Below are 26684 nucleotides of genomic sequence, written 5' to 3' on the forward strand. Positions count from 1 at the left end.
GATGCAGTTTTTATGTTTTTTTCCAGCCTTTCTTGTTATTTTCAGTAGGGGCATTTCAAGTTCATCTAGTCTTTTATTACCAGCATTGATATATGTCAGGCTTTGGCCTTGTAATAATCAGCTGCTGTTCAGTGCTGCCAGTGGGGATGAGCATTCGTTAATTTACTCACCCTTTCATTCCACCTGCAAATGTGTGCAGCCTCTTATGTGTTGGTTGAGTAAGACATGCTCCCTATCATAAGTGAACTCAAGAGATAGTAAGAAACAAATTTTAAGCAAATAATTAAAATATAATATCTGTATTTATGTAATAGAGTAAAAAGCAGGTGTTTTGGAAATGTAGATCAAGTGAAAGAACAACTCTGCTGAAGAAGCTGGTCTAGAAAACTTAATTGAAACAGAGGTGACCTTTAAAATATCAGTTATTGGTATTTTCTTTCCATTTTTAAAGCAATATAGGATCAAAATAGCATAGTGTCAGGCATAATTAGGAATATAAAAATTACTCGTACCCACCAGTCAAAGTTAAATCATTTAAAATTTTCTTGATAGATGAATATTATGTTACTGTATCTGTGTTGATATAGATTTATGTATTTTGCTTCTATAACTAGCATCTCCTTTCTTTACCCATTCCTACCCCCTCTCATTATCTAAAAAACAGAGGCACTTGGGCTTATAAAATCTTCATTTAAAATTATTCATTTGTTTAACTATGACCACCATTATCTTACCAGATTTCATATTAGTTCTGAGGGATTTCAAGTTATTCTCTTGCATTTTATAAATATATAATAATATTAGTATATAACTGTAATTTTGTTTGCTGTCTAATATTCTAATATATTTTGTTTGCTTCATATCAGTTGCAATTATAATGCACTGATAAAATTTCCAAAAATATGTTCAGTAATAATAGTAAATAGAAGGCATTTTTATCTTCTTTGTGATTTTATTAAAGTTGCCTTAAGATATACATTCTGTATAAGTCCTCTTGAGAAATGATCTAGGAATGAGTATTGAATTTTACCATATTCCTTTTTAATATCTGATAAGGTAGTTCTATCATTTTACTCCTGAACAAAGTTAGATGTGTGTTCATTGATTTTCTACATTACTGACTAACCTCATTTAGTTGCAGTAAATTGCTTTAATGTATTAATGGATTTGTGTACTTAGATTTTGGCCTCTATATACATACAATTAATCTACTCTGTGTGTGTGTATGCACGCGAGTGCGTGTGCATGTTATCTTGGTTAGATTGTACTTTGACTGTCAGCTTTCAACTGTCTTATTTGTTTTAGAATTATTATGAGAGCATAGAGATCGTCAGCTTTTAGAAATGGTGAGAAAACTCAATCATAAAACTCTTGTTCAGAAATTTGGAGGGAGATAATTCTTTATTTTCCCATTTTTATTCAACTGTTAAGAATTTCATGCTCTACTTGATCAATTTCAAGAACATTTTCTCAAATATCTAATACATTTTATTGAGATTTTCAAGTATATTAGTAGAATCTATATCATTTCATCATTTTCATCTAATTTTTACCTTATCTCCTTGCCTGAAGTCTTAATTTTTAAAATATTTTTTCTTAGTTTGCTTACCTTATCTTCTCTCCATAAGAATCACTTCTTGCATTTTTTTTTTCACGTCACATCTTTATTGTTTATTTCATTGTTACTCATTTACTCCTGCTTCTTTATGTTTTTGTTCTGTAAAAATGTTATTTTACATTTGAGGGCAGTTTTGGCTCAGCTCCTTAAATTTTGTTTTGGAGTATTCTCATTTAAATTATTTCCCAATTAATCTATAATCACAGTGTTGATTTACTCTTCGAGCCAACGGTGATTTATAAAAGTAATTTTAACTTCCCAAGTGCTTAAGATGTGTTATGAAATTCTGGTTTGTTTTATTGTAGTCAGATAATCAAAATGAAAGCAGAGATCAAGAGTGATGAATTTTTACCTTTTAAACTCAAAAGTTGAAAGGACATCTTATCATCCAGAATCCACTTTTAGTTTGCATTTTCTTTCCCAAGCAGATAAAGAGTCCTCAAGTTTGGGGAGGGGAGAAGAGTGTTTGAAGAAGAACCAAGTATTAAATATGAATAAGCAAACCTAGGGGGTTCAAGAAAAACCAGAACTTCCCTGTAAATAGAATATGTGGGTTCTTTCCTTTCTTGTCCCAAGTTCTAGGTGAGGCTCAGAGATTTGGGAAGTCTCCCTTCTCCCCCACCTCTCATGTCAACTGGAAAGCAGAAATTAAATAGAGATGGGAAGCGGGTATATCCAAGGCATGAGAGTGCCTGAGATACCCCCAGTTCTCCTGTAGGCTTCACAGTGGCTGGTCAGAAGAACAACTGAAAGTGACTGAAAATGAACCGGGGGCACAAGGGAGCCTGGAAATAGGGTTAAGAAGCAAGGAGCATGACTCATGTGATCTGACAACCACAGCCCAAGGCAGGTTTTTAGACGTAAGCAGGAAAGAGCATCTGGAAAGAGCTAGAGATGGTCAGGTGGTCAGCACAAGGACAGTGGTGACCACACTGCAGAAACAGATGTCCCCTCCTTAGCTTCAGTCGGCAGATTTAGCAATTGAAAACATAAGATGCTCAGTGAAATTTGAATTTCAGATAAATGACATGTAATATTTTATTATAAGTATATCCTAAATATTGCATGGCATAATACTTTTACTAAAAATTTTGGGTTTTAGGAATTTATATGAAATTTGTATATAATTCAAATTTAATAGGTGGTTTTGTATTTTATCTGATAACCCTCCTTAGCGGCATTTGTGAATGTCCCAACGATGTTAAACAAAAAGTAAGAGGAAGAAAACTCTCAGAGGAAAAATCTCGATTGCCCATGTTTTATGTCTACATGGTCTGAGAAATCACTCAGTTTGAGCTTTGAGTTTTTCTGGAAGTGACCCGATTAAATAGTTTGCATTGGAAATAAACATAGCTCCAAATCAGAAATGTTTTCAGTGAAAGAAAAGTGAAGTGTCATTTTTGCATATCCAAAGTGATATCATTTTGAAATTCATAACAATTTTATTTGTTTTTAAGTTCATGTGACAGGTAAAAGTTGGCACTTCACAGTATGATGTTTACATCTTTACCCAAAAGACGAACACAAGCTAAATTAGAATCTCACAGTGTTCATTCCAAATCCCTTGTCTTCTCCACCTCTGGTCCAGTAAGCTGGGACCAGGGGGATACGGCAGGGGAAAGGTGTGATGTGACCATCTCTGTGGGAGAGAAGGGAAGTAAGGGGTCCCTGGGAACCAGGCAGAGAGCCTAAATTGTGTACTATAAATGTCTTCCATCTCTTGCTGTGACAACTTACTAATGGATTGCTGAGTTTTAAACCTGGTCCAGAAACTGAAGTGGAACAAGGTAGATGGATTGCATCTTGCCCGTTTCTAGCTCACAGCAGTTGTCAGAAAGAAGTTCATGGCTTCTTTTTTATAAGGCTACTCTCTCCCCAGTACATTTCATTATGCCCTTGTCACGGAGTAGCACATGTCACTATTATATGCCCTTTGGATCTTATCTTGGCATATTATTCCTCTGTTTTATTACCAGTTTTAGACGGCACCATAGTGCGGATTAAACCCTCGACACCCAGTCACAGAAATACCAATGCATGCATTTAGAGTATTGTCAGCGTCTTTGTGCCATTTCAATATCCAACTTGCCAGAGATGTAGTGAAATTCAATGAAATACATAGCTTTTTTCAGAACTACTGAGAACCAGGAATTTATATATAATAAGAAAAAGATTGTTTTCTACCAGTGAGGTAGCAACAGCAAGTGTTAGAAGGTTAGTCACTTTAACAGATTTTATTTTCCCATTATGAGAGTTATAGGATGCCTTTCACTTAAAGGGTTCAGTTGAAATCCAAGAGGAAAACCTCCAGGGGAGTGAAGTTCTTTATATGTCTTCTTTAATTTAAAAAGATTGTGCTTTGGGATTGACTCACTCTTGGTGGGTGGTGAGGTTAACTTCATGGAGCCAGCAATCTTCAGTGTACTGTAGAGTCTGATACTGGCTGTAGAGTTTAACAATGAAGTGATGGGAACCCGTGGGGGTTAACTTTCCCTACATGGGGATGTCCCCCAAAGCTGCCATTGCTTTAGGCATCCTTGAGACAGGACATCACTTATATCCAGGGCATTTATCCTAATTATTTAGGACCAAAAATGTCATTCATCGGTGCCAGGCTACATGAAATCATAGAGAAGATATGCTGTCCCTCATCACTGTACCAATTTCATGGATTTGGGGAGGCCGGGAGAAGAAAGATAGCTGTGGTTCATTTGCAGTTCCTGTGCCTCTGGGCACTGGACCTGGCAGCGCACAGGGCCTTCCTAGAGGTTCTGAGCAGAGGTCTGCTCAAGGGCTTGAGGATACGGGGTAAGAGTCGGGGTGAAGCCTTCACCCCAGTTACTGCCTGATTTCTGACCTGTTCTAAACAGTCCGAAATGGAGAATGTGTGATCTGGTCATTTAAGGATCCCATGTGGCTACTTTCATGCTATAATCCCAGAGTTGAATAGCCGTGACAGTGATCACATGGCTTATAAAGCTGAAAATATTTACTCTCTGGCTGTTTACAGAACTCGTTAGCCCATCCCTGATTTAGAACCTCCAGAGGAGAGGACTTTGTCTTTCCCACACTCTGGGACCACAGTTTGACTAGGAAATTCTGGGCTTAAATACGATTTCGCAGTGCATACCTCCCTCCACCTAGGGCCCTTGATGCCCAGCAAGACTTGTGTTCAAATTCTGCCTCTGCTTCTGCCCTGTGTGACTTTGACAAGTCGCATAATTTCTCTGAAATTCCATTATTTTATCTGTAAAATGGAGACACTTCCCATTTTGAAGAAGTGATATGACCTTGAGTGAGAGAATGTCCAGAAGCGCACAGTATGCTGCCAGCCATGTGCTGGGCACCCTGTGCATGCCATTTCTTGTTTCCTTGTTCTCTCCAGATTGAGGGCACATGTGAATGCACAGATTCTTCTGTGTGGACAAATGTCCATGTGTACAGTGGGAAAAGCACATTTCTGTATTTTATCACGAGTCTTTGGGAAAAGAATGCTTTTGTTCACTACATCCTAGGTTCTATTCAGAGGTTTTTACCAAGTGCTTCCTAGTTCATTTCAAACTATTATTTAAGCCAGTTTTCTGTGGGATTGCCCATGGTTATGGTAATATCAACAATTTCCAACAACCCTTTCATGGGATTTTTACAAAAATCAGGGAACAGTGTTTCAGAAATGGCCCCCCTGGGTAACATTTCCCTGTGCAAAATCAATCTCTTACCTGTGCTCAGGCCTCAGAGGCCAGACCTCTCAAGGATGCTAAAACTCCTAGAAATGTAGGCCGGCAGCCTTGGTGCTGAACGTGCCGCTGTGAACAGCATTGCAATAAACTGGAGACATAGATTGATTTTGTTAAATATTGTGCTCCTGCTGTAGAATTGCTCTCATAGCTCACGTCCAAAGCAGCACACTTGCTCGGTGTCCGTTTTGTCCAATTTGAAAGACCTCATTTCCATCTATGTCTGTCCACCTATTTTAGAGAGAGGCAACTAAGCCATCTAGACTGAAGAAATATGTCTTGGGTTAATAAATGTTTTCTTCCAGACATTCACTTAAACATTGTGCCATGAATATCCATCCCCGGGAGGTGGGATGCAACACAATGTCATTATCCTCAAATTACAGATGAATGATGAGTGAGGCAATGGGGCAGCATGACGTACTTGACAGTTCACAGTCAAGACTCAGCGCTCAGAAGCAGCAAGTGATGCCTGGATGCTTTTGCTGTGCCTGTGGGACCGGGTGTGCTGAGACCTTGGCAAATATCTGTCCCCTTTCATTCTCCTGGTGTGTCTTTTGTGCACAGATGTCACTCCACATTTCATCGTGTTTCCACATCACCTTTTCTGTCGGAATGGACCCCGTGTCCTCCCCTCCTTCTCCTCCTCCCCCTCCTCCCCACCTCCTTCATCCTCCTACCTTCCCTGCTCTCTTGCCTCCCCTTCCTCCTTTTCTCTTCTAATCCCACCATATCGTATTTTTGTAAGCTGCCTTAACTCCCTTTTGCAACAAGAAGGGTGACAATAGATATATATCAGGTAGAATTGTAGAAACTCAGAGATGGGAGTAATGCAAGATCTCAGTTGAGTGAGCGAGGTTTACTCGTATCCATGTCGATATGATTAAGCTTCCAAAAACAAGTGAATCTTTGTCCCCCATCACAAACACCTAGCTAATCAAAAAGTGTAATAGATTAAGGTTGTGGGATTTTTTTGCACATCACATCCACACCAAATCCTTGGACATATGTTTCATAGCTCGGAGCATTTTCCCCCCTGATGAAGACTCCAGCATTATTCATATCGAACCTGTATGCTCTTTATTTAGTTGCATGGACTAAAGTCATTCTTCACTTGTATTCACACACAAATAAAACTTTGATGATTGGCACTCACAGCACAAAAAGAAGGCAGATAATCACCCTGGTTTATATGCTTTGGTGAAAACTCAACACTTGAGAGTTTTCTAGATTCAATGTGAATGTAATGCCTTCCAAAACTTCTAGATCAGGATTTTTCAACATAAGGTCAAGACCCATCAGAGCAGTGCTTTGCAGTCATGGCTGCACAATAGGGTCACCTGGGAAGCTTTTTAAATAAATAGCATTGCCCTTACCCCACATCAAAGATTCTGATTTTTTGATCTGGAGTAAGGACCCTGCATTGCTATTTTTCAAAAAACTCTTCAGATAATTCTAATATTAACTTGGGTTAAGAACCACCATACTAGTTGGTCTTGAGTTATATAGTCAACTGTAAGTCACATCAGTGTTTTATTTTCCCTTTTATTGAACAGTGAGAATAAAATGGAATAGAAAATATCAGTATGCATTTCATGTAGAAATGATGGATACTCTATCAAGAAACTTTTGTTTCAGTTTCATGTATTTTAGAGTGGATGCTGTCACTATTGAAAAATAATTTCTTACTGTGGGTTGTAGTCAAAGACTGAAAAACACTGTTTTAGATAATCTTTAACAGAGAAGGTATGTTGATAGTTGCCTGGGGAAGATCAGAAAATCTCCATCTGTCCTAAGAGAGAAGCCTGATAGAACTATTTTTAAATGCGTGTAGGGCACGCAGAGGTATTGCCAAGCGTTCTCTGTGCTATCAAATGTTTCTTGCCTATTTATAGAAGCCCTTACACATTCTTTGAGACACTGAGCCTGACTTTACCCTCTCCTGTAGGTACCATCACTGCTTAAAAGTATTAAGTTGCATTTCTTAAAAATGTCTTTTAGTTCAGCCTCCTCATTTCCGAATCTGCTCATTCTAACCCGTGGTTTGGGCGAATTTAAGGAAGATTGACATTTCAGAAGAAAATATGGGAATGGTGTGTGCTAATGCCTCTAATGCCTCTAAGTTAGTGAAAGATGACCTTCCTTCTTGCTCCTTAGACCTTGCTCTTTCCCCTGGTCTTGCTCTGTACTCTAACTGACTGTTTTTCCGTTCCCATTTCCACCTTAAAGTTCTTAAGAACAGTGACGTTCTCATTTACCACTACAGCCCCAGTGCCTAGCACAGCTTTTGGCATATATTCAGGCTCTCAAAATGTTTCCTCAATAAATAAATAAAGACAACATCAGAAGCTATAATCATGTTAAAAATTCACTTTTGTATTCTAGATTGCAACCAAGCCTTCCTGCTATTCACAGTCTAAATTTAGTTTTGCACATTCGATCAACAAGTATGAGCCTAGATGTGTTGTACCTCCCTGGGGTTATATATCTAAGCTCCTGGCATCATAGTGCTTGTTATAAAAGTTCTCAACACCTAATTTTGGAATGACTTAATTAGTACAAAGATGATTAATATACCCATTTCCTAAGGCATTTAGGCAATTTCTTGCATGTAAATAATGGTGATATGGGACAGATTATGTGAAAAGCCATACGGGAAGAGTTTTTAGGAGATTTTGTTAAGCTGAAAAACATGATTGCAAGAAGTGAGGGCTGTGAGTAGTCACTGACTCCTTGGAAAGAGCCTGCAGAATCTGGTCTGGCCTATGGATATCAAAGATGGCTTAGCTAATTTTGACAATGAAAATACGTAACCTCATAATCCAGGATGTGTTTTTGGTGATAAATTAAGTATCACCAGTCACAGGTATTTAGAAAAAAATCTCAAAATGCTTTACAGAGAAGATATTACACTAGTAAGACTAGAAGTCGTATTTACAGGAACAAAGTAAGAATCTGAAACAGGATGTGAGTTGCTTTGACCTCTGTTGTGGTATATTCTCTGCTGCCATGTTCAAGAACTCTTCATGAGCTTTCACAGGTCCCTCTCCTCCACAAATATTTAAGCTCCAGTGCAGAGAGAGTAGAGTATAATGGGTAAAGAGTTCACGCCCTGAATCCTAGCAGCCTCGGTTTGAAACCCAGCTCTGCCACTCAGTAGCTACATGATCTTATGTCATTAACTGAACCTCGCCGGGTTGCAGTTTCCACACATGTGCAATGGCATTGAAAAATAATAGAACTGCCTCTTTGGGTTGTTACGAGATTTATGAGTTCATCCACACACAGTGCCTGACACACAGTAAGGACTCCATAAATGTTAGCTCTGGTCATGACTGTTACATGCTAGGTGAAAAGGAGTGTTGTGGCTTCTGCACTCATGTAGTGTGCTTGTCATTTGTCATTTCTCTTTACTGTATAATTCATTCTCCAGTTTTCCTCAGCTTTGCTCTGCAAGGGACCTTACTGCTGGGAACCACATTTCCTGGGCTCCCTTGCCCACTGGCTTCAGAAGAGATTGAGGCTGGGAGGCCAGTGGTCTCTTGGCTTGGGTAGCGTCACCAGCCGAGGCTACCTCTTTTACGTTTCTCATCACTCTCTAAACAGAGCCTCCCCCTGGGCTCACAGGTCCTACTGGAAGACACTGTTCCAAGACTTCCTCCCAGCTTTCTGCTTTAGGAGTGAGGCCAATACAGAAGAAAACAGAACAAGAGGAAAAAGACAGATTGCAGATTTAATCCTGGATCCAACTGTGCCTGAAGGTTATATATGACTGGATTGTTAAATATATGCGCCTATAAAAATTCTCCCTTTTGCTTAAGTTACTTTGATTGCATTTCTTTCACTTGTCACTGTGTGTATCCTAACCCAATGTCTCCTAATTCCTGAGAACTGTTTGAGACGCTATCACAATATGGAGCAATTGGCATTCTCATTGAATACTTCTTTCTAGAATTTGGATAACTAGTATTTACTGTCCTGCTAGGATTAAGAATATAAAGATGAGCAAGATGAACATGGTCCTTCTCTTTGATAGCACAGCAGTGACTAATTAAATGTTTTCAAAAATGTTAACTTTTACCACACTTATTCTAAAATGTTTTCTCCGGAGATCTGAACATCTTCTCTTAGTTGATGTCTATCTTAAAACTAAAGACAGTTCATCCATTTTAATACAAAGATAGAAACTAAAATGCAAAGCAGGGACTTTGGGAGGAAAGTTTTCATTTATTTTGATAAAGTAAATATCGAAATATTTTTAGTTGTTCTTTATGAAACCTTCACAAGACAGGAGGATTTTTCAGTGCAGTGAGATCAACAGTGTCATGACTACAGGGTAATCACTCATTCTGCGTGCGATATGCTTTCTGGGCTCTTCGCTTCTCCATTTGTCTGTGATGATGCCATTTGTCTTCCTCTAACGGATGGGCTTCCTCTCCCTTTCAGTCACTAGCAGAAGGCACTGAAACTTGCCCAAGACATGTCCAAAGTTCATCTGCTTTGGGAATTTTTTGAATCTTTCATGGTTGATGAAAGTAAATTTATAATCATGATGCAAGTACAAGTGTGTGGTGTGTGTGTGTGTGTGTGCACGCACGCATGTGCGTGCGCACGCACGTGCTTTGTCCTTAAACTGCAGTGATCTTTTAATGTTATAATATATGGTCAGGCTGTAGTTGCTATGGAAGCAGTAACCAAATTTCCTGACCTTTGAGGGTAGGGAGATGCAGCGGTGGCAGCTGTGATCAGAGTTGAGAGATTGATGATAGAATTATAGTAAAGATTAAAGAATAAGGGCTTTTTCTACCTTAATGATCAGGTCGGGGCAATCTCCTCTTCCCTTGTGTCTACCAATATTACCCATCAGAGCCAGGCTGAAGGCCTACTAGTATTCCTTTATTATTTTAAAATCAGTTTACTTTTGGATACTGGATGAGCCAGATTTTGGAGTTCTTGACTATAGTTGGTGTATCATTTTTTACATAGTATAGAATCATACTTTCTGGTATTGGAGCATATAATACCCAGATTAGTGTCCACGCAAGACAGTATTGTTATTAAGACAACAAATATGTGCTCTTGTTTGGAATGTGATCCCTTGAGATTTTCTCCTTATTCTTTAAGTACATGTTGATCACTCAAATGAGGCATGTAATACATTCATTCTTCAGGAGGGATCATTTTCTAGGACTTCCGTGACTCGTGGGGAGTTTCTCCGTAGCTTCCTGTACAGCACTGATGGTTCTGCATTGTTAAAGTTTGGAAGATGCACCAAATGAGAAGTTCTTGTATCTGTGTTTATTTTGTTCATACTAAATGTCAGGGGGATGTGGGAGAAGTACAGAATATGGGAGGTGGTGTCCTCACCCTAACTGCTTAGTGAGGGTCTTTGTGCCCAGTGGTGTTAAGTTCTGTGGATGTGGACATGGACAGGAAATGATTCCTGCCCTCAAGAAGCTGCTTGGCCTCACGAGGAGAAAATATGTGGGGCTGCTCACTTAGTAGGGGCAGCACAGGAGCAAAGGCAACAAATGCAGTCAAATGTGAAAAGAAGAAGGGAGTCCAACGGGATGGGCAGATAAAGAAGCTGGAGGGGAAGCAGAACTTGAGATGGGACCCAAAGGAAAGGCAGACCTAGAGAAAGAGAGGCGACTGTGTTCAGCGTTAGTAAACTTCACAACTTATAAATATGCTGCATTTATTCTTTCAAGTGTGTCAAATACATTAAAACAGAGACAAAGAGAAGCAAATTGTGTGAACAGAGATACAAATGGGGCATGATCTAGTGATTAAGGGGCGTTGAGCAGTTTGGTTATGCTAGGGAAGCAGAAGGTTCTAATGGGTATTCTCTAGGAGTGAAGATGCTCAGGGGATTGTGGGACTGTGAAGGATGGGCTAGGATACCTGGGATTTCTTAGATCCCACATGACATTGAAGGAAATAGGGCTTAAACTCTAATAATTTGAGGTCAAAGTAAAGACTCTAGAATGGTAATAAACAGGGTAAATTGTCACCCAGGGTAAATCTTAGAGAGAAGTAACCAGTCAGTAAATGCAAATTGAATTTGGTTGCAAATAAAACCAGTGTGAGACCAACCCCCCACCCCCAATTCTATGGAATTGTAGGTGCTGTTTAGTGGTGGTTGAAACGTGTTGGTTCTTGTTTGACTCTTCCATAAGCTCTTTCCTCAGGTTTTTTTTTTTAAATCTCTGGGTTACTGTCAATTCTGGCCTTTTCAATATGGTTATGAATTGAAAAAAGGATTTGGATTTAAAAGCCTAGTTTTTTGCCTATGAAATTGTATAAAGTATGTACAATATGTTGGGTATTTTTTTTCTAATACAGAGCCTTGAGTGAGTTATAGACAAATTTTTTTTTTCATCTTGAGAAATTGGCCCATCTTGATGTCATATGTCATACAGATGATGATATGATCATTTCAAAGCTTCTTAATACTCATCAATACAACTGTGAAGATGGACTTAGCATTCTCAACTCTGAGGGGTTTTTGGTTTTTTTGAAAACACAACGGGTCATCTGTGTCTCAAAGTTAATACACACCTAATGTTCCTGACGTAGGGCAGTCACAGAGTGAGACCAAATACTTTGGGCACAAAGTGGTAGAATATTATACAGGTTTTGTTGGTGGGCATGTGTTTTTGAAATTAACTGCATTCTAAAATGGACAGTCTTACAGTTTGTCTTTCTTCCTTTTTTTTTTTTTCCCGAAAGGACCTTCTTAAGAAATGCTACTCTGCCAAGGCATCTTACCTCTTCCAACAGGATAAATTCTATGATGTCAGCTATGACACGGGAGACAAGTCTATCCAATGTAGCAGAAGACCAGACGCATTCAAGTTCTGGATGACCTGGAAGGCCCTGGGCACATTAGGCCTTGAAGAAAAAGTTAATCGCGCTCTTGCTTTATCTAGGTACTTGCTCTGTGTGTGTGTGTGTGTGTGTGTGTGTGTGTGTGTGTGTGTCCATGGGTGTCTAATAGAAAGATGTTCTTCCATATATGTATTCCTTCTTTCATCTAATAACCATTTTCTCAATACCTAGTATGTGTTAGGAATTGCCAACAAAGCAGTTCTACCCTCTGCCCTCCAGCATCCCAACCTAGTGAGAGATACATCCAAGTGACAAAGCAGATAAAATACAGGTGCACCTAGTTTTGGGTAAAGGGAGGTACACGGTGCTCCAGAAGCACTCGGGAGGGTTCCCTAGTACATTCTTGAGAGATGTTGGCAGAGGTTTCCTGGAGGAAGTGACATTCAACTAAGACCCAATGAAGAAAGGGGAGAAGATTGATTCAGGAGGAGGGAGCACCAGGCCCAAATCTCTGGGTGTGGGAGAAATCCTGGTGACTTCAAGGACCCGAAAAGACAGTCTGTGAGAATGTGGGGCTGGTGGAAAGACATACAGGTAAAGGTGATGTGGAAGCACCGTCATTGCTGCCTTCTTGTAATGTAAGGACAAATGTTTTGAAACCACTTTCAACGACACTAGAAAAGCTCTTGAGATACAGGTGCTGGGTGCTTGCCACCAGAGCAGGACTCTGCTGCTAAGCTTGGACCAGTGTGTGTGGATGGCAGGCCATGGCTAAATGTAGTTTTAAATGTGATTTGTTGGGCCTGAGCTCCATTGGGTTAACCTGGATTGTGTTTTAAAAAATCAAACATTTAAACATTCCAAATATTTTAAAATAGGGAGACCATCAAAAATCTAGATTCGTGGTTTCTCTCAAAAGATCAGAGTGCTCTGAGTCCCACCTGGTGACAAGGCACTGAACATGGTGGTGCCTGACTCTGGAGACCCACAGTGCCCTCCACGCCCCCTGGTTTTTGTTGAGCCTATTTTACTGTGGCACAGAATGCTAATAGCCGGGACTCAAAAGTTAGCTCCACCATTTACAAGCTTTGTGACTTGGGCAAGTTGCTAAAACTTTCTTTACCTCCATTGCATCCCAGTAAGATGGAAGTAACAACAGCTTCGAACTCAAACAACTGTTAGTAGAATTAAATGAATTGATGTTTGTAAAACACCCAGGATGGTGCCTGGCATATGCCACATGCTCTATGAGTTTTATTAGTTATTATTTTCTCACTTGCTTGGCCACTAGAAGCATCAGAGTTTGTGATCTCTGGTTTGGATAATCTCTCCTTCTTTACTCCCTGTTCATATTTCAATTGCAGAAACCTGCAGTGTCTCCTGAGAGATTTAAGCAATTTCCTCTCTCTATAGGGAAGTGGCATGGGTGCTCTCTGCGCCTCTCTGTGTGACAGTGATGCTCTGAGCATTACTGAGGACTGTCTAAAAACCCAGTATCTTAAAGCAGCAGTCGTTTATTCTAAGAGGTCTGCAAGTTGGCTGGAGCGGCTTCATCTCATCCTGCGGCGGCTGTGGGGGTAGGAGGAGGGTCTGGGTCTCCCGCCTGCATGTCTTGCATCTTCCTTGGACCAACAGGCCAGCCAGAGCCTGGTTTTGTGATGGTGGTAACAGAAGCCCAAGAAGGCAAGCATACTTTAAGCTCCTGATTGCATCATGTCTATTAGCATTCCAGTGACCAAAGGAGATCAGATGGCCTAACTCAATGTCAGATGGCCAAACTCAATGTCAAGAGGCAGAAAGAACTGCAAGATTACATGGCGAAGGGCTTAGATATAAGGACAGGGGAAAAGACGGCTTTGGCACTTTCAGAAGACTATTAGAAGTCAGCAATTCTGGTGATTTTGGTTTAAAAAGTAGTTTGAAAAATCTGTAAATACTGTGTCTGTTGGTAAGCAACAGAAACCTTCATTCAAGGCATTATAAACAAAGAAAGGTAATTTATTTGCTCATGTTACTGATAAGCCAGTGTAATGATGACTATGGAATGGCTTATTCTAGGAGCTTAAACAAGATCACCAGGCCTTAATCTCTGTCCATCAATCAGGTCTGTTCTCCTCCATGTTCAGTTTATTCCTCTGTAGGAAGGTAGCTGCCAGGAGGGTCAGATCTATAGCCTCCCAGGTTCAACTTCAAGGTCAAAAGGAAAGAGTGCTCCTTTCTCAACAATCCCAAGGAAAGTTTTAATTCCTTTTGAATGAGGCAAATGTCCATATCTGAATCAATCACTGTTGTCAGGGAAATGTGATATTGAGTCACATGCTCTCCCTTGGCACTGGGAAGACTGTCGACTCCTCCTACGTATATAGAATATACTGACACCGGGTGAGGAGTGTACCTCTCTTAGAAGCAGGGATAAAGTGCCTTCGTCAGAAGTGGGGAGATAACTACACAGGGGTGAAAACATGAAACTGTCTACCATAAATATTCACAGTTGCCCATTAAACTAAAAGTTCAGAAAGCTCTGTTCCCTTGTTTGTATTTTTCTCATACTATTTAAGTATGGTAGACTCTGCATTATTTTATCAAAGCTGCTAAGTAATTCGATGACAGGTGTCTTGAAACAAGGCTAGATGTAAATATTTGATGATCGTATTTATTACAAAGTTAACATTCATCTCAGGGTGGAATTTAATTTATAGTCTAAGGTTACTTCCTAATTTTGCAGAGAAATATCACAGGAGGATAAATGTAAACATTTCAATTTAGTTCAACAGCACATTGTTTGTAAATGTTTGTCAAGTTGAATTGAATTGAATTAACATTTCAGCGAGCGTCACTGCAGACTCTGTGACCTATATTTAAAATAATCCCTTTTCTGTCATGCCGTTAGTCATAATGGTTTTCTTGTCTTAACTTTCCACATTCTTGATATCCAACAGTCCATTCCTGGGGTGGGCAAAAGCCATCCTCTTCCCCTATCCCCAGTGACAGGTGCCAAGGAAGAGTCCTTTTAGGCATGTCACTTGGAATGAATGTGAAATTATAAACTTGGAGAACGTTTCTCTGGGATTAAGAATTATTTCACAATAGCAACACAAGTGCTTTATTTTCATGATTTTATGTCTTTTCAAATTGAATGTGGTTCTGCTTTTTAGGAAAGAGGAAACATTATCTGAATTCTGAGGTCTAGTCTATTAGTTGGAGCCTATGTGCAGTTGTGCACTGGTAAACTGTTTCTCAGGAGGGGAAAAAGGCCCCAATTTGTAATGTCTGCCAATTTCCATGGTGTAAATATTCCCACTGTGGAAAATTGCAAGCTACCAACAGTCGCGGCTGTTAAATTTCTGATTATTTAACAATTGGCTCTCACTAGCTAGTACAAACTAATTCTATACTACCATTGATTATATGAGCCAGCATAATCGGTTCAAACCACTGGCTGGTGGGAGTTAAAATACCATTTCTCATCAAGCCTACTGACCTGCAGCCACTTGTTTTAGAGTTTACCTAATAAAAATGATTCTCATCCACTGTCAAAAGACTCTATTTGGCTTAATTTCTAGGTCAGACCAACACTGTTTTGTTTCCAAGAAGTATGATTTTCTCCAGTAGATAACAACTCTAGCAAAGTAAAGCTGCAGATGACAATTGTGTTACTATTTGTGGTACACATCTGTCATCAGCAGCCTGAGGTAGATAAGATGTCCATTCCCACAGGCCCTACCTAGGTCAGGTCTCTTAAGCACAGAGAAGGCTGTGCAACTCTTTTCCCCTGGCATATTGAAGTAAGGATTGCACTGATTCCATAGAAACAACATTTCCATGTTCCTGAATCTGAATGGAACTTAGTTTTAAAATTTGTATATTGACCTTAAGATTTAAGGACCAGATTTTGATGGACCAATGGACGGCCATCACCCTGATCAGATGTTCCCTCTTCCCTTAGGAAAGCAAGAGCAGACCTTTTCAAGAGGACAATGATTCCTATTTTATGAGTTGTCAGAAATCCAGCAAGAAGGAACTAATTAGTTCCTAGAAGATCTCTAAGGCTTTCCCTAATTTCCATTTGACCCTTGTCATTCCAATGGATGAGAGAACATTTCTCTCAAGAAATATTAATGACAAAAAACTTGCTTTCTCCTTTGGTTGTTGGAAAACCAGTGACTTTGGGAACCTAAAGCAGCATGTGATTATTAAGCATATTTGAAACCCGGAAGGCTGAGGTTTAAAACCACCATTTCTGGCACAAGGTGATTGTGATCTCTGATATCTAGTTAGAAAAGTTGAAAATGTGTTACAATACCCAGGGCTACTGGTTGCTGAGGGCACCTTGTAGGCCTTTGTTACAACACTCAAGTTAAATGGATATTCACTAAGGGGTAAGTTTTAAAGCAAATCTAGAAGAGTCATGTGCGTAAGTCTTTTCAAGAACAACAAACAGGTCAGGAACTCCCATTCTGCTATGTTGCTAGGTCTCCAGTGTATCATTTATCTATTCCTCTGACACACAATCTCTGTAATCTCTCAGATGGAATTCATTTCACTGACTTGCATGAATACTGAGGGATTTATTGGTACTAGTATGGAAAAGGTAAGCAGAAACACAAGGCAATTTTGTGCTAGTGTATTTCTCTAGGTGAGGAGAGGGAGAGAGTCTAGAAGACTATAGAAGGTCCAACGTTTTCATTTTTTTCTTTATATTTGTAATTTTAAAAACATCACAATGCTGTAAAATGTAGCATGTAGATATCTGTGATGAATCACACATGCATGCCATGCAATATGTTCTCATAAATGCAGAGCATACAGAAAGCATATGGAAAAAAATCCCAGGAGTTCTGGGAGGTCCACTGCATCAGAAGAAATTTCACATGAGATGAGACTGGGAGAGGCACTTGGTCCAGAGCGCTCCAGGGAGACTCCAAGTGGCTAGTGAATTGAGAAAGGGACTGGAAAGGCTATTTCTGGAAAGGAATGTATGTCCTGCAAAAGGGCAAGTGAAATGCACAACTGTTAAATGGACTCATGGAACTAAGGAGGGAAATGTTTCAGAGCAAGATTTCATTAATGTACATTTCAAAACTAAGCCAGGATCTTAATAAAATGAGTTTTTTACCCAGTAGGACTGGTGAAAACTTACTAATGTGTATTTTTTTCTCTCTTCTCTCTTTTTGCTAAGCTTAGTGGGAAGGACTGTGAATTTTTTGACGCTATTGTTGCTTTTTGAACCCATTTACCTGGATGCCTTTTGGTAGAAGTGTTTTATGGTTCCTGAGTTTTATCAAAAAACTCAATGTATATCTTTTTTTTTTCTGGCTTGTATTAGATAAGAATAGAGGTTTTTTTTTTTAGTGTATTTTATCTTTAGGCTGTTTCCATATACTGAAAAGTTGCGAGGAATAACTCATCCTATGAATGTAGGCAGAAGTGACTTAAACCTTATTTGGATCCCCTCCCCAAAAACTCATTTCATTTAAGCATTTATTTAAGAAGAGGGTAGGTACCCTATAGAAGAGGCACTTTATGCTAGCATTTCTGAACCTACGCTCCATGGGATAATAGACTTCCAGAAGATCTTAATAGATGCTCTTCCAAAAAATGTTTCCACAGTCAAATATGTTTGGACAATGCTAACCAATACATTGGTCCCCTCTTGGAGGTTCCAAGTGTTCATTAGCACATTAAAGGCTCTGAGGGTCTTGTAATATAGAAACATTTTAAACTTTAGTCAGTAGACAGACATTGTTGACTGTTCATCCAAAAACCATTCTTCCTTTTTCCTTGCCAACAGAACCTCAATTTTATATAGATAGCAATATTCCAGCTGGGAACATTGGCCTAAGCCTATCCCCTTTGCCAATCATTAGCTTAGGGATAGATATATGACTTAGGTTCAGTCAATAAGATACAGGAAGAATTCTATGAAGGCTTCTGAGGAAAATGTTCTTACCTAAATAGAAATTAAGAGAAAATGCATTTTGCTCCAGCTTCCTCTCTTTCTTCCTGTGACACTGTCACATATGGATGTGATGTGTGGAGCTGTGGCTGCCATCTTGTGAACACAAGTGAATTCACTAACACTCTGAACATGGCAGGCTGAAATAATAGAAAATGCCTGGTTCTTGGTGACATTACTGAACTTTCCAACCAGCTCAATAAATGTTCTCATGAATTAAGCCAAGTACACTTCTAATTTTAAGCAAAGCAATCTAATGGATATGCCTAGCATTGCTCAAATTTATTTGAATGGAACCCTTTCATGTGGAAACCTATTAACACGGTATACCAAGGAACATAGTTTGGGAAGTCTGGTGTAAACCTTTTATTATTGTTATAACTCTTTATCCAAATCACCTCCACCCTCAGTTCAGTTGGAGTGTTTGTTACACTGGGCTTTACAGGTTCTGAGAGTGACTGCATGGGGGCATTGATCAGACACAAAGCCCAGATCCACGTGGTTAGCAAAGAGCAGAGTTTTAACTGAAATGATTCAGCTCTGCCTTAGGATGCCTTTCTCCCAGGAGCAGTGTTAGCCGGTTTGACAGATATTTTAAACTGAGACTATAGGCAGTGTGTCTAAGTTTCATCTTAACAGTCTTAATCTGTTGGGGAAGGATTTTACAAATTTAGTTCCACATCTGCATTATGTGCATGAGGAAACTGAGGAGGGCTCAGGGAGTCTGAGGAGTTTGCCTAGAATCACTAAGTTGATCAACTGCAGAACTAGAATCTTCTAGAGTCATTCCCTGGATTTCATAGCCTGGGGGTATCCAGGATTAGTGCAGGCCCCCTCAGAATGGAATCATGGCACTGAGTTAGCAGATTGCCATTATATTTGTGCCTGAAAAGGTAAGAAAAAATAGGGTTCATGAAGCTTTCCTTGTATAGATAAAGATTGTATATGTCTATTTATTTTGCTTTGTGATTTGTATTTTTTTCTTTTATTAATTTCCTTTTCAAAAATTATGAGTAACCACACCTATGAAGCTTTGCAGAGATATAAAGAGAGTAAATAGTCCCTACCTCCCCATTGCATCCTGTTTCTCGCTTCCTCAGGTAGACATCAAAGATGTCTTTAGGATGTGGTCTTCCATACTTCATTCCGAGCTCATATATACATGAGGAGAGGGATCACTTATGCTTTTTCTTTTTTTTACATTTTCTTAAAAAGCAGAATCATATTATCTACATTCCTCAGTCCCTTGCTTTCATCTCTTACTAATACATCATGAGCATCCCTGTGGTTTAATTGAAGTGGATATAATCCATTCTCTTTAATAGCTGCATCGTAGTATATGTGTTGCTATAATACATTTTATTTTACCCTTTGCCAATTTCTGGATATTAATCTTGTTTCTAATTATTCCGTATGGAATACACACACATACGCATGCACATGTAGGTTTAGATGCAGCAACATTTGTGTATGCATCTATCTATCTATCTCTCTCTCTCTCTCTCTATCTCTCTATCTATCTGTCTTAGTGTTGATGAGGTTTTCCTGGTAGACCAGCATCTCATAAGTGGTTTGCTGGATCAGAAGCCGCGAGTATTAGTAATTTTGAAAGGTTTATAGCAGCTTTCTATCACATTCACTAGCACTGGATGTTGTCCCTCTTTAAATTTGTTTCCAGTGTCCTGTGGGCAACAGGTTTAGTATTGTTATTTTAATTCGCACTTCTTTGATTACCAGTGATCTTGAGCATCTTTTCTAATGTTTATTGACCATTGGAATTGCTTTTATCGAAAGTTAGGCAGTATGCTAACGGTGTAAAAACTTTACAGCTACATGACATCTCCTGAAAAAACGTTCAGGGAAAGGAGTATGTAGAAAGAACATCAAATAGTTTGTGAATCTGTGTGTGTGTGTGCGCGTGTGTGCATGCACGTGTGTGGTGTCACAATATTATTGCTCAAAATAAAAGATTCATATTATCCAGTTAATACCGATAGGATTTTTAAAGATATTTTATAATTTAAAGATGATATAATCTGTATGCTAAGCACCAATACTTAACCTTATGCAAAAAGCTAAAAAAATTGTTTGGGAAAAAAGAACTTCATCCCATTAACTGGTGTATTCCATATCCACATTCTAGAATGTCCTTTAGTAAATAAACATAGTAATAATAATCCCCCATTTCCACAGTTTATATTCTATACAATTTTTTACATATGATTTATTTTTTTTACAACGTCCTTTTGAGATTGGAAAATCAGAATGTGTTATTCCAGTTTTACAGGTAAGGGAATTGAGGTCCAAAGAGGAGCATTTCTTTGTTGCCCTTAAATATTAATTGAATATATGTAATTTAGTTACACAATCAATTCCATATGATGGTACCATAATTCCATATGACCGGACAGGATTTTCAAAGCCAGTGCTTGCTTGCTTGCCTGCTTTCTTCCTTCCGTCCTTTCTTTTTGGCTGTAACATATAAAATTACAAAATACCCTGGAAAGTACATTTTTGTCAGCACCTCCGATCATTTCCTTACATTTGACCGCCAAATTTGAAATACTAGGTCAAGTGTTATGAACTTTTCAAAGCTCATGAACAAATCACTAGTTTTCAAGGCCAATTGTTCAGAAAGTTTATCTTTTTATTTAGACAATAACCAAGCCCAGTGGGGCAGAGTCAGTGTTAATTTACTCTACATTCTCAATGTCATTTTAGTCTTTTCTCCATCACATTCCATATCTCATGTAGCTGTGCCCTTTGCTTATGGCATGATAATTCTTTTTTCCCTGACATTCAAGATAACTTCATAGACATTCTATCAATGGCTACAACCTACTTACTTTTAGCATGATACCAGTGATCAGTCTTTCTTCCCTCTGGCCTGGCCTTGGGAAGGATGATGTTGCTCTTCCTTGATCTTAAAAGAACACACAGGCAAGACTACACACCAAAAACTTTTACCCCCAAGCCAGCTAGATAATTTAAGTACCTAAGCTAAATCCCCATCTAGAATATGAATGAGATATATATCCGATCTACTTTGTGTGGCTTTCACACTTGGGTTGAAGTCTGATGCTAACATGTAAGATAGACATCATCTCATCAAAGAGATGTACCTTTTTACTCAGGCCCCAGTGGATTGCAGTAGGCTCAGGTGTATCTGTCTAAATACAAACCTGTGCCTGTACATGTACCCTTACTTATTTCTAAGCCTTGTCTCTGCATCAGAAATTATAGATTTATTGTATGTCAGCCATGTTCATGGAATTTTTAGATTGCAGATTATAAATATTATTGTGACTTTTTTTTAGGTACCTGGTAGAAGAAATCAAGAAAAGAGAAGGATTCAAATTACTGATAGAAGTAAGTGATTACAGAATTGTGCTTGTGATTTTGTCAGTCAACAGTGATGAAGGTGGTAATTTTCTAATCTATTATATTTCATTGGTTTTTGTGTTGCAGACTTAGAAACAAGTCATTAGCTTAATTCATAGAGTCCATTATGTTAATTTACTCTAATAGTGAGTATTTTTCCTTTGTTGGATTCAGAGAACACACTTGCCTTTAAGTATTGAAAATTACAGTGCTCAATAATAATTACCAGGGATAATACTGAATAAATTATGACCTCTCTCTTGATATATAAATTGCATAATGATTGTACTGCAAATATTCAACTGTGCTATAGTGGTGCTTCTGTGAAAAATCAATTAAGTGAATGTACAATAATGCATATAGTTTTCTCTTTTTATAAAATAATGAGAGCATATTAGCTTTGGAGCAATGGGAAAATAAGTCATTTTGTTGTTGGATTGTTTGCTATATATAAGAAATATGGTGGTTACAGAGATAGAGAATATTGGGGTTTTTTTCTAAAATATATGGTTAGAAAATATGAAGAATATTATTTAATTCTGATTTTTAAGAAATATAAAGTGTGAGGTTTGCTTAGCTCTTCTTATAGCATATACTTTATAGCAATTTTTAACATAATAAAAATCACTTAGAGACTGCAGCCTAGGAATCTATCCTGTATATAAGCAATCTGGCTAAATTTTGGTATTCATTTGGCAAGATTTACTGAGCAATTGCTACGTGCTGGAGATATAAGACAGGGAAGTTCCCCACTCTCATGGTGCTTACATTCAAAGGGAAAGTGACAGGCAATAAACAAGCAAATTATTACATGGGAAACATCAAGTTGGGGGAAGTCTTAAGAAAACAATAAAACAGATTTATGAAAGATAATAAGTAATTACAAAAAACTCATTAGACAGTTCCAGATGTGGGAAGTACTATAATGGAAATAAATAGGGTAAAATGCTGAAATTGGGGTGTGAGTGGTGGTGGCCTCTTTGGTTGGGGTGCAGGTAGGGCCCTCTGGGGTTGCCTCTGCGCTGAGACCTGCTGAATGATGGTAAGAAGCATGCCGCGCAGATGCTTGAGGGAAAGGCATTCTAGATAGAATCAACAAACAACTGCCAAGGCTTGAAGCTGAAAAGAGTTCTGTGTGTTTGAGGAGCCAAAAGAAGGTGCTTTAAGCAAGGGGGAGATATAGTAGGTGATAGTGTGGAGAGGTTGGCGGAGACCAGATCTGCTGGAGCCAGGCGGGTCATGATAAAGACCTTTGGCTTTTATTCCAAGTGTAATCTTTGGAGAAGTTTTCAGCAGAGAGGAGTCTGACTTCCATTTTGAAAGATGGTGCTGGATGTCATGAGAAGAGAGGGAGGGGGTGGTGGTGAGGGGAGGACAAGAAAAGAATAAGCGAGACAAGGTGGGAGACTGTTGCAGTAACTTGGGTGAGATGTGATGATGGTCCTCAGATGACTTTGGGAAACACTGCTCCAGAGACTCCTGGCCGTGGATTCTCCCACTGTCTGCAAAGGGGGCATCCGATCAGAAGGTTCTAAGAATCCAGACTCCCTGAAAACTAGGGATATAAAGGAACTTGCAAAAAGAGCAGAAGAATCCATATTTAAACGACTTTCTGGTAACACCACAAAAAAGCAAGAAGACCAGTTTAGAATGTGGAACATTCCACAGGACAGCTGACCTGGTTTCTTCAACAGGTCAGCGGCATGAGGAAAAATAAAGGAGAGTGTGATGATGATCACTTCCGGGGTCAAAGAAACCTAAGAGGCAGAACAACCAAAGGCAACATATTGGAACCCTAGTTGGAACCCTGTTGGAACCCTAGTTTGAGGGAACCAATTGTAAAAGTAACTTTTGAAACAGTTGGGGAATTTCTAATATGAACTAGTAGGAGTTATCACTGATTTTGTTAGACATGACAATGGCATTATAACTACAGAAGAAAATGTCTGTATTTTCTAGAGATGCATACTTACCATGTAAGGATGAAACAAGAGCTATCCAACTGGATTGAATATGAGTTTGAATCACCTTTTTTATTTTCTTGAGGTTGAATTACCTCTTTATTTTCTCAAGTTTGAATTGCCTTTTTTATTTCTCTGGCTGTGGGAGCTATAGGTCTTAAGAAAAGTGCTGTACACCTCAGAACTGCACAGTCTTTGATAGAGCTGAGAGAAAAAGTGACGAGAAAAATGATGAACTGATTTAAAAGTTATTTATATACCTTCCTAAAGGCTTAAAAATTGAGGGAGGAACCTCTTGCCATCATCTTTAGGGAAATGCCAACATTCACATCCTTGTAATGAAAGTTAAGGTGGATTTTAAGCATTAGGCAGCCTTCTGCCCTGGATATTTTATCTGTGGGAGCCAGATGGGCCCAAAGCAGGGAAGGTGGCTCCTTCAACGTTCCTCCAGAATTCCTACTTATAAGGGATTTTGTATGTGATCTGCATTTGCCTCTTTTCTCTGTATCCATTTAGAGAAATAAAGTAAAGTTAGACCTTGAATTTCACATATAAGTGTCAAATTGATTAGCCTCTTTTTGTTAACAAATGCCTTCCTTGGACTGATTAAATATAACCCTAATGCATACTTAAGAGAAGAGATACACAGGTTTGATGAGAGCCCAGGTCTGTAAAACTGCAAGGTTTTCAATTTAGGAAAAAACAGAGTCTATAATGATATATACGTGTATTTCGCTGTGAAGCAGATGGCAGTGAGAGTGTCAAGTGGAACATTACAAACAGTAAATGAACACAACCACACAGAGTATCTAGTACTTGAATATCTTTCCCTGAAAAGAACAAAAGTAATGCATATCTTCTTGAAGATGATTGAAACTTATCATTTCAAAGGAATTCTGCATTATTCATAGGCCCCTGAAAATCCTATCTTTTTTTTTCCATGTTGGATCTAAGACCTAATAGATGTTTTCTTAGAGGTATATACTATCATTCACATGTTTTATTTTGATCTCTTGGGAGAGTCCTAATTATTCAACTTTTTGTTTTTCTCTTCCTGAGTTCTGCCTTAGAAAGGGTTATTTAGGTTTCATAGACTTTCTGAGTTACAAAGGATCTTCAAGGACATCTAGTCAACTTCCTGCTCAGTGCAGGAAACCTCTCTTGACAGTTCTTGTAACAGGAAGTCAACTTCTGCCAGGACACTTCCTGTGTAAGAGAATTCACAGTTTATTCCTCTTCCAGGGGGCTCTAAATATTCATATTCTAATACTTACTGAATCCTACTATTAGGATTCAATATGTATCAAGCACGTTGCAACTTATAGTTTTTTAAATATAGTTTTTATATAGTTTTACTAGATCATAACAACCTTCTATTTGCTAAATTCAATGCACATCCTTTAATCTTCTTGTTGGACTTCTGCAGCATTTTGCACCATTATCCACTTCTTTCCTGTCTTGGTTCCTTTAACTTTCTCTCCCAGTTTTTCTCCTTTCCATGTGGCTTTTTCTTCTCAGTCTCTGTGTGAAGGTCTCTTCATCTGGGGACTGCTTAAATGTTCTCCATTCTTTTGTCTTGGCCCTTTCCTGTGTCCACATACTGTCCCTGAAATATTTTATCCATGTCTAGAGCTTTGTCATCAACAGTCTCAATAATGTCTCCATCCCTGACTTGTCTCCTCAGCTCCAGTCCTTTGTATATAGGTATGTCCTGGAATTTTCCAGACTCCCACAGTCACCTCAAATTCATCATTTCTAAAGCTGAAGTGTAGCCATTTTCTTTACCAAAATTTTGATAAATTGATTTTCCAGATGAATTTTTGGAACTCTTTTCCATTAGAACTATGATCCATCTTCTTCTTTTTCATTAGAACTATGATTTATCTAAACAAAAGTCTCGATGTTGTCTTCACTATTCCCCTTCTCTACTCCTAAAGCCACCACCTTAGTTCAGGCTCCCCTTACCACTCAGGTTGGTGCTGTCTCCCAACTCATCCCCTGCTTCCAGTCTTAGACCCCTTTATCCCATCTCCACACTGCAGCCACCCTGTGGGCTTTCTAATAGAATGAACTCTGTCCCCTAGACTGAAACTCTCCAGTTGCCTCTGGAATCAAGCCCATACTCCCCAGCATGGCCAGTGAGGAAGCCCTTTGTGAAAGGATGCCCATCTCTGCTTCCAGCATCACCCCTCTTCAGCACACCCTGCCATCTAGTCATTCCAAGTACTTGCCATCACCCTGAATACACCAGCTTCTACCTGTGTACTCTTCGTTTTGCCAGGAATATTTCTTGGATTATGAGAAATTTCTTCTTTTAAAATGCCCATACCATTGCAGCTTGATTGCCTGTACCTAGCTTTATTACTGTTCTCTGAGTCCCTGGAGATAAGCATAAAATGTAAGTCATGTTTCTCATCCCAATGCCTGGTCCAATATCTAGAACATATACAAATTTTGAGTTATATTCTGTGTTTAAATCATATGAAATTGAACATTTCAGTTGCCCTTCTTTGGACATGCTATAACTTTTTTATGTTCCCCTTCTAATAAGTAGGTAGAAATTAACAGTGATGTGTCTCACCCAGTGAAGATTTTAATGGGACTGTTTATCCACTTGAAAAGCACATTTCTTTCTACCAATATAGTTCCAAATAATAGTCACTACACTAGTAGAGTTCCTTCTGTGTGCCAGATGTGGTGGTAAATGTTGGAAATAATCTCTTTACTCATCAAACCAACTCTGTGGGGTAGACAATATAATCTCCATTTTATAGATTAGGAAGCTGAAGCTTAGAGAGTTTGACACTTGTCCAAGCAAACACCTGGTGAAGCTGGGATTCAAACTGCATCCATGTGACTCCAAAACCCAGGCTTTTTGTGCTAAGTGCTGCCTTCAGAATTTTTCAGCAGTCTAATCAGTTACTTAAAACTTGTGAGCTTGAAGTCAGGTAAAATCCATCATGACCCCCTTCTGCATTCTATATTTGCATGATTGATCATTTCAGTCTATGTGCTAGATTCTACATTTATACTTATTAAAAAGCATACTGCTAGTTTTTATTATTATTATTATTATTAATCATCATCATCATTGTGATCTAATGATATTTCAGCAGCAGAGATGAATTTCTTTTGACAAAACTCAGTTTTAGAGAATACAAGCTACTATATCTTGGTGACCACTGACTTTTTTTCCCCCA

The 26684-nt window shown here is 38.8% G+C and overlaps 1 protein-coding gene across 4 annotated transcripts in view; it reads left to right on the forward strand.

Moving 5' to 3' along the window:
• The window catches only part of GADL1 (glutamate decarboxylase like 1), a 182258-nt gene that overhangs the window by 75945 nt on the left and 79629 nt on the right, over positions 1 to 26684 (forward strand). For all 4 annotated transcript variants that reach the window (XM_082348630.1, XM_082348632.1, XM_082348631.1 and 1 more), the window contains 2 exons: positions 12088 to 12287; positions 21460 to 21511. In XM_082348630.1, the coding sequence (XP_082204756.1) occupies positions 12088 to 12287; positions 21460 to 21511 (252 nt within the window). The remainder of the gene's footprint in view (positions 1 to 12087; positions 12288 to 21459; positions 21512 to 26684) is intronic.

This window comes from Balaenoptera borealis, assembly GCF_965194805.1.
Source record: "Balaenoptera borealis genome assembly, chromosome: 12".
Lineage (NCBI taxonomy): Eukaryota > Metazoa > Chordata > Mammalia > Artiodactyla > Balaenopteridae > Balaenoptera > Balaenoptera borealis.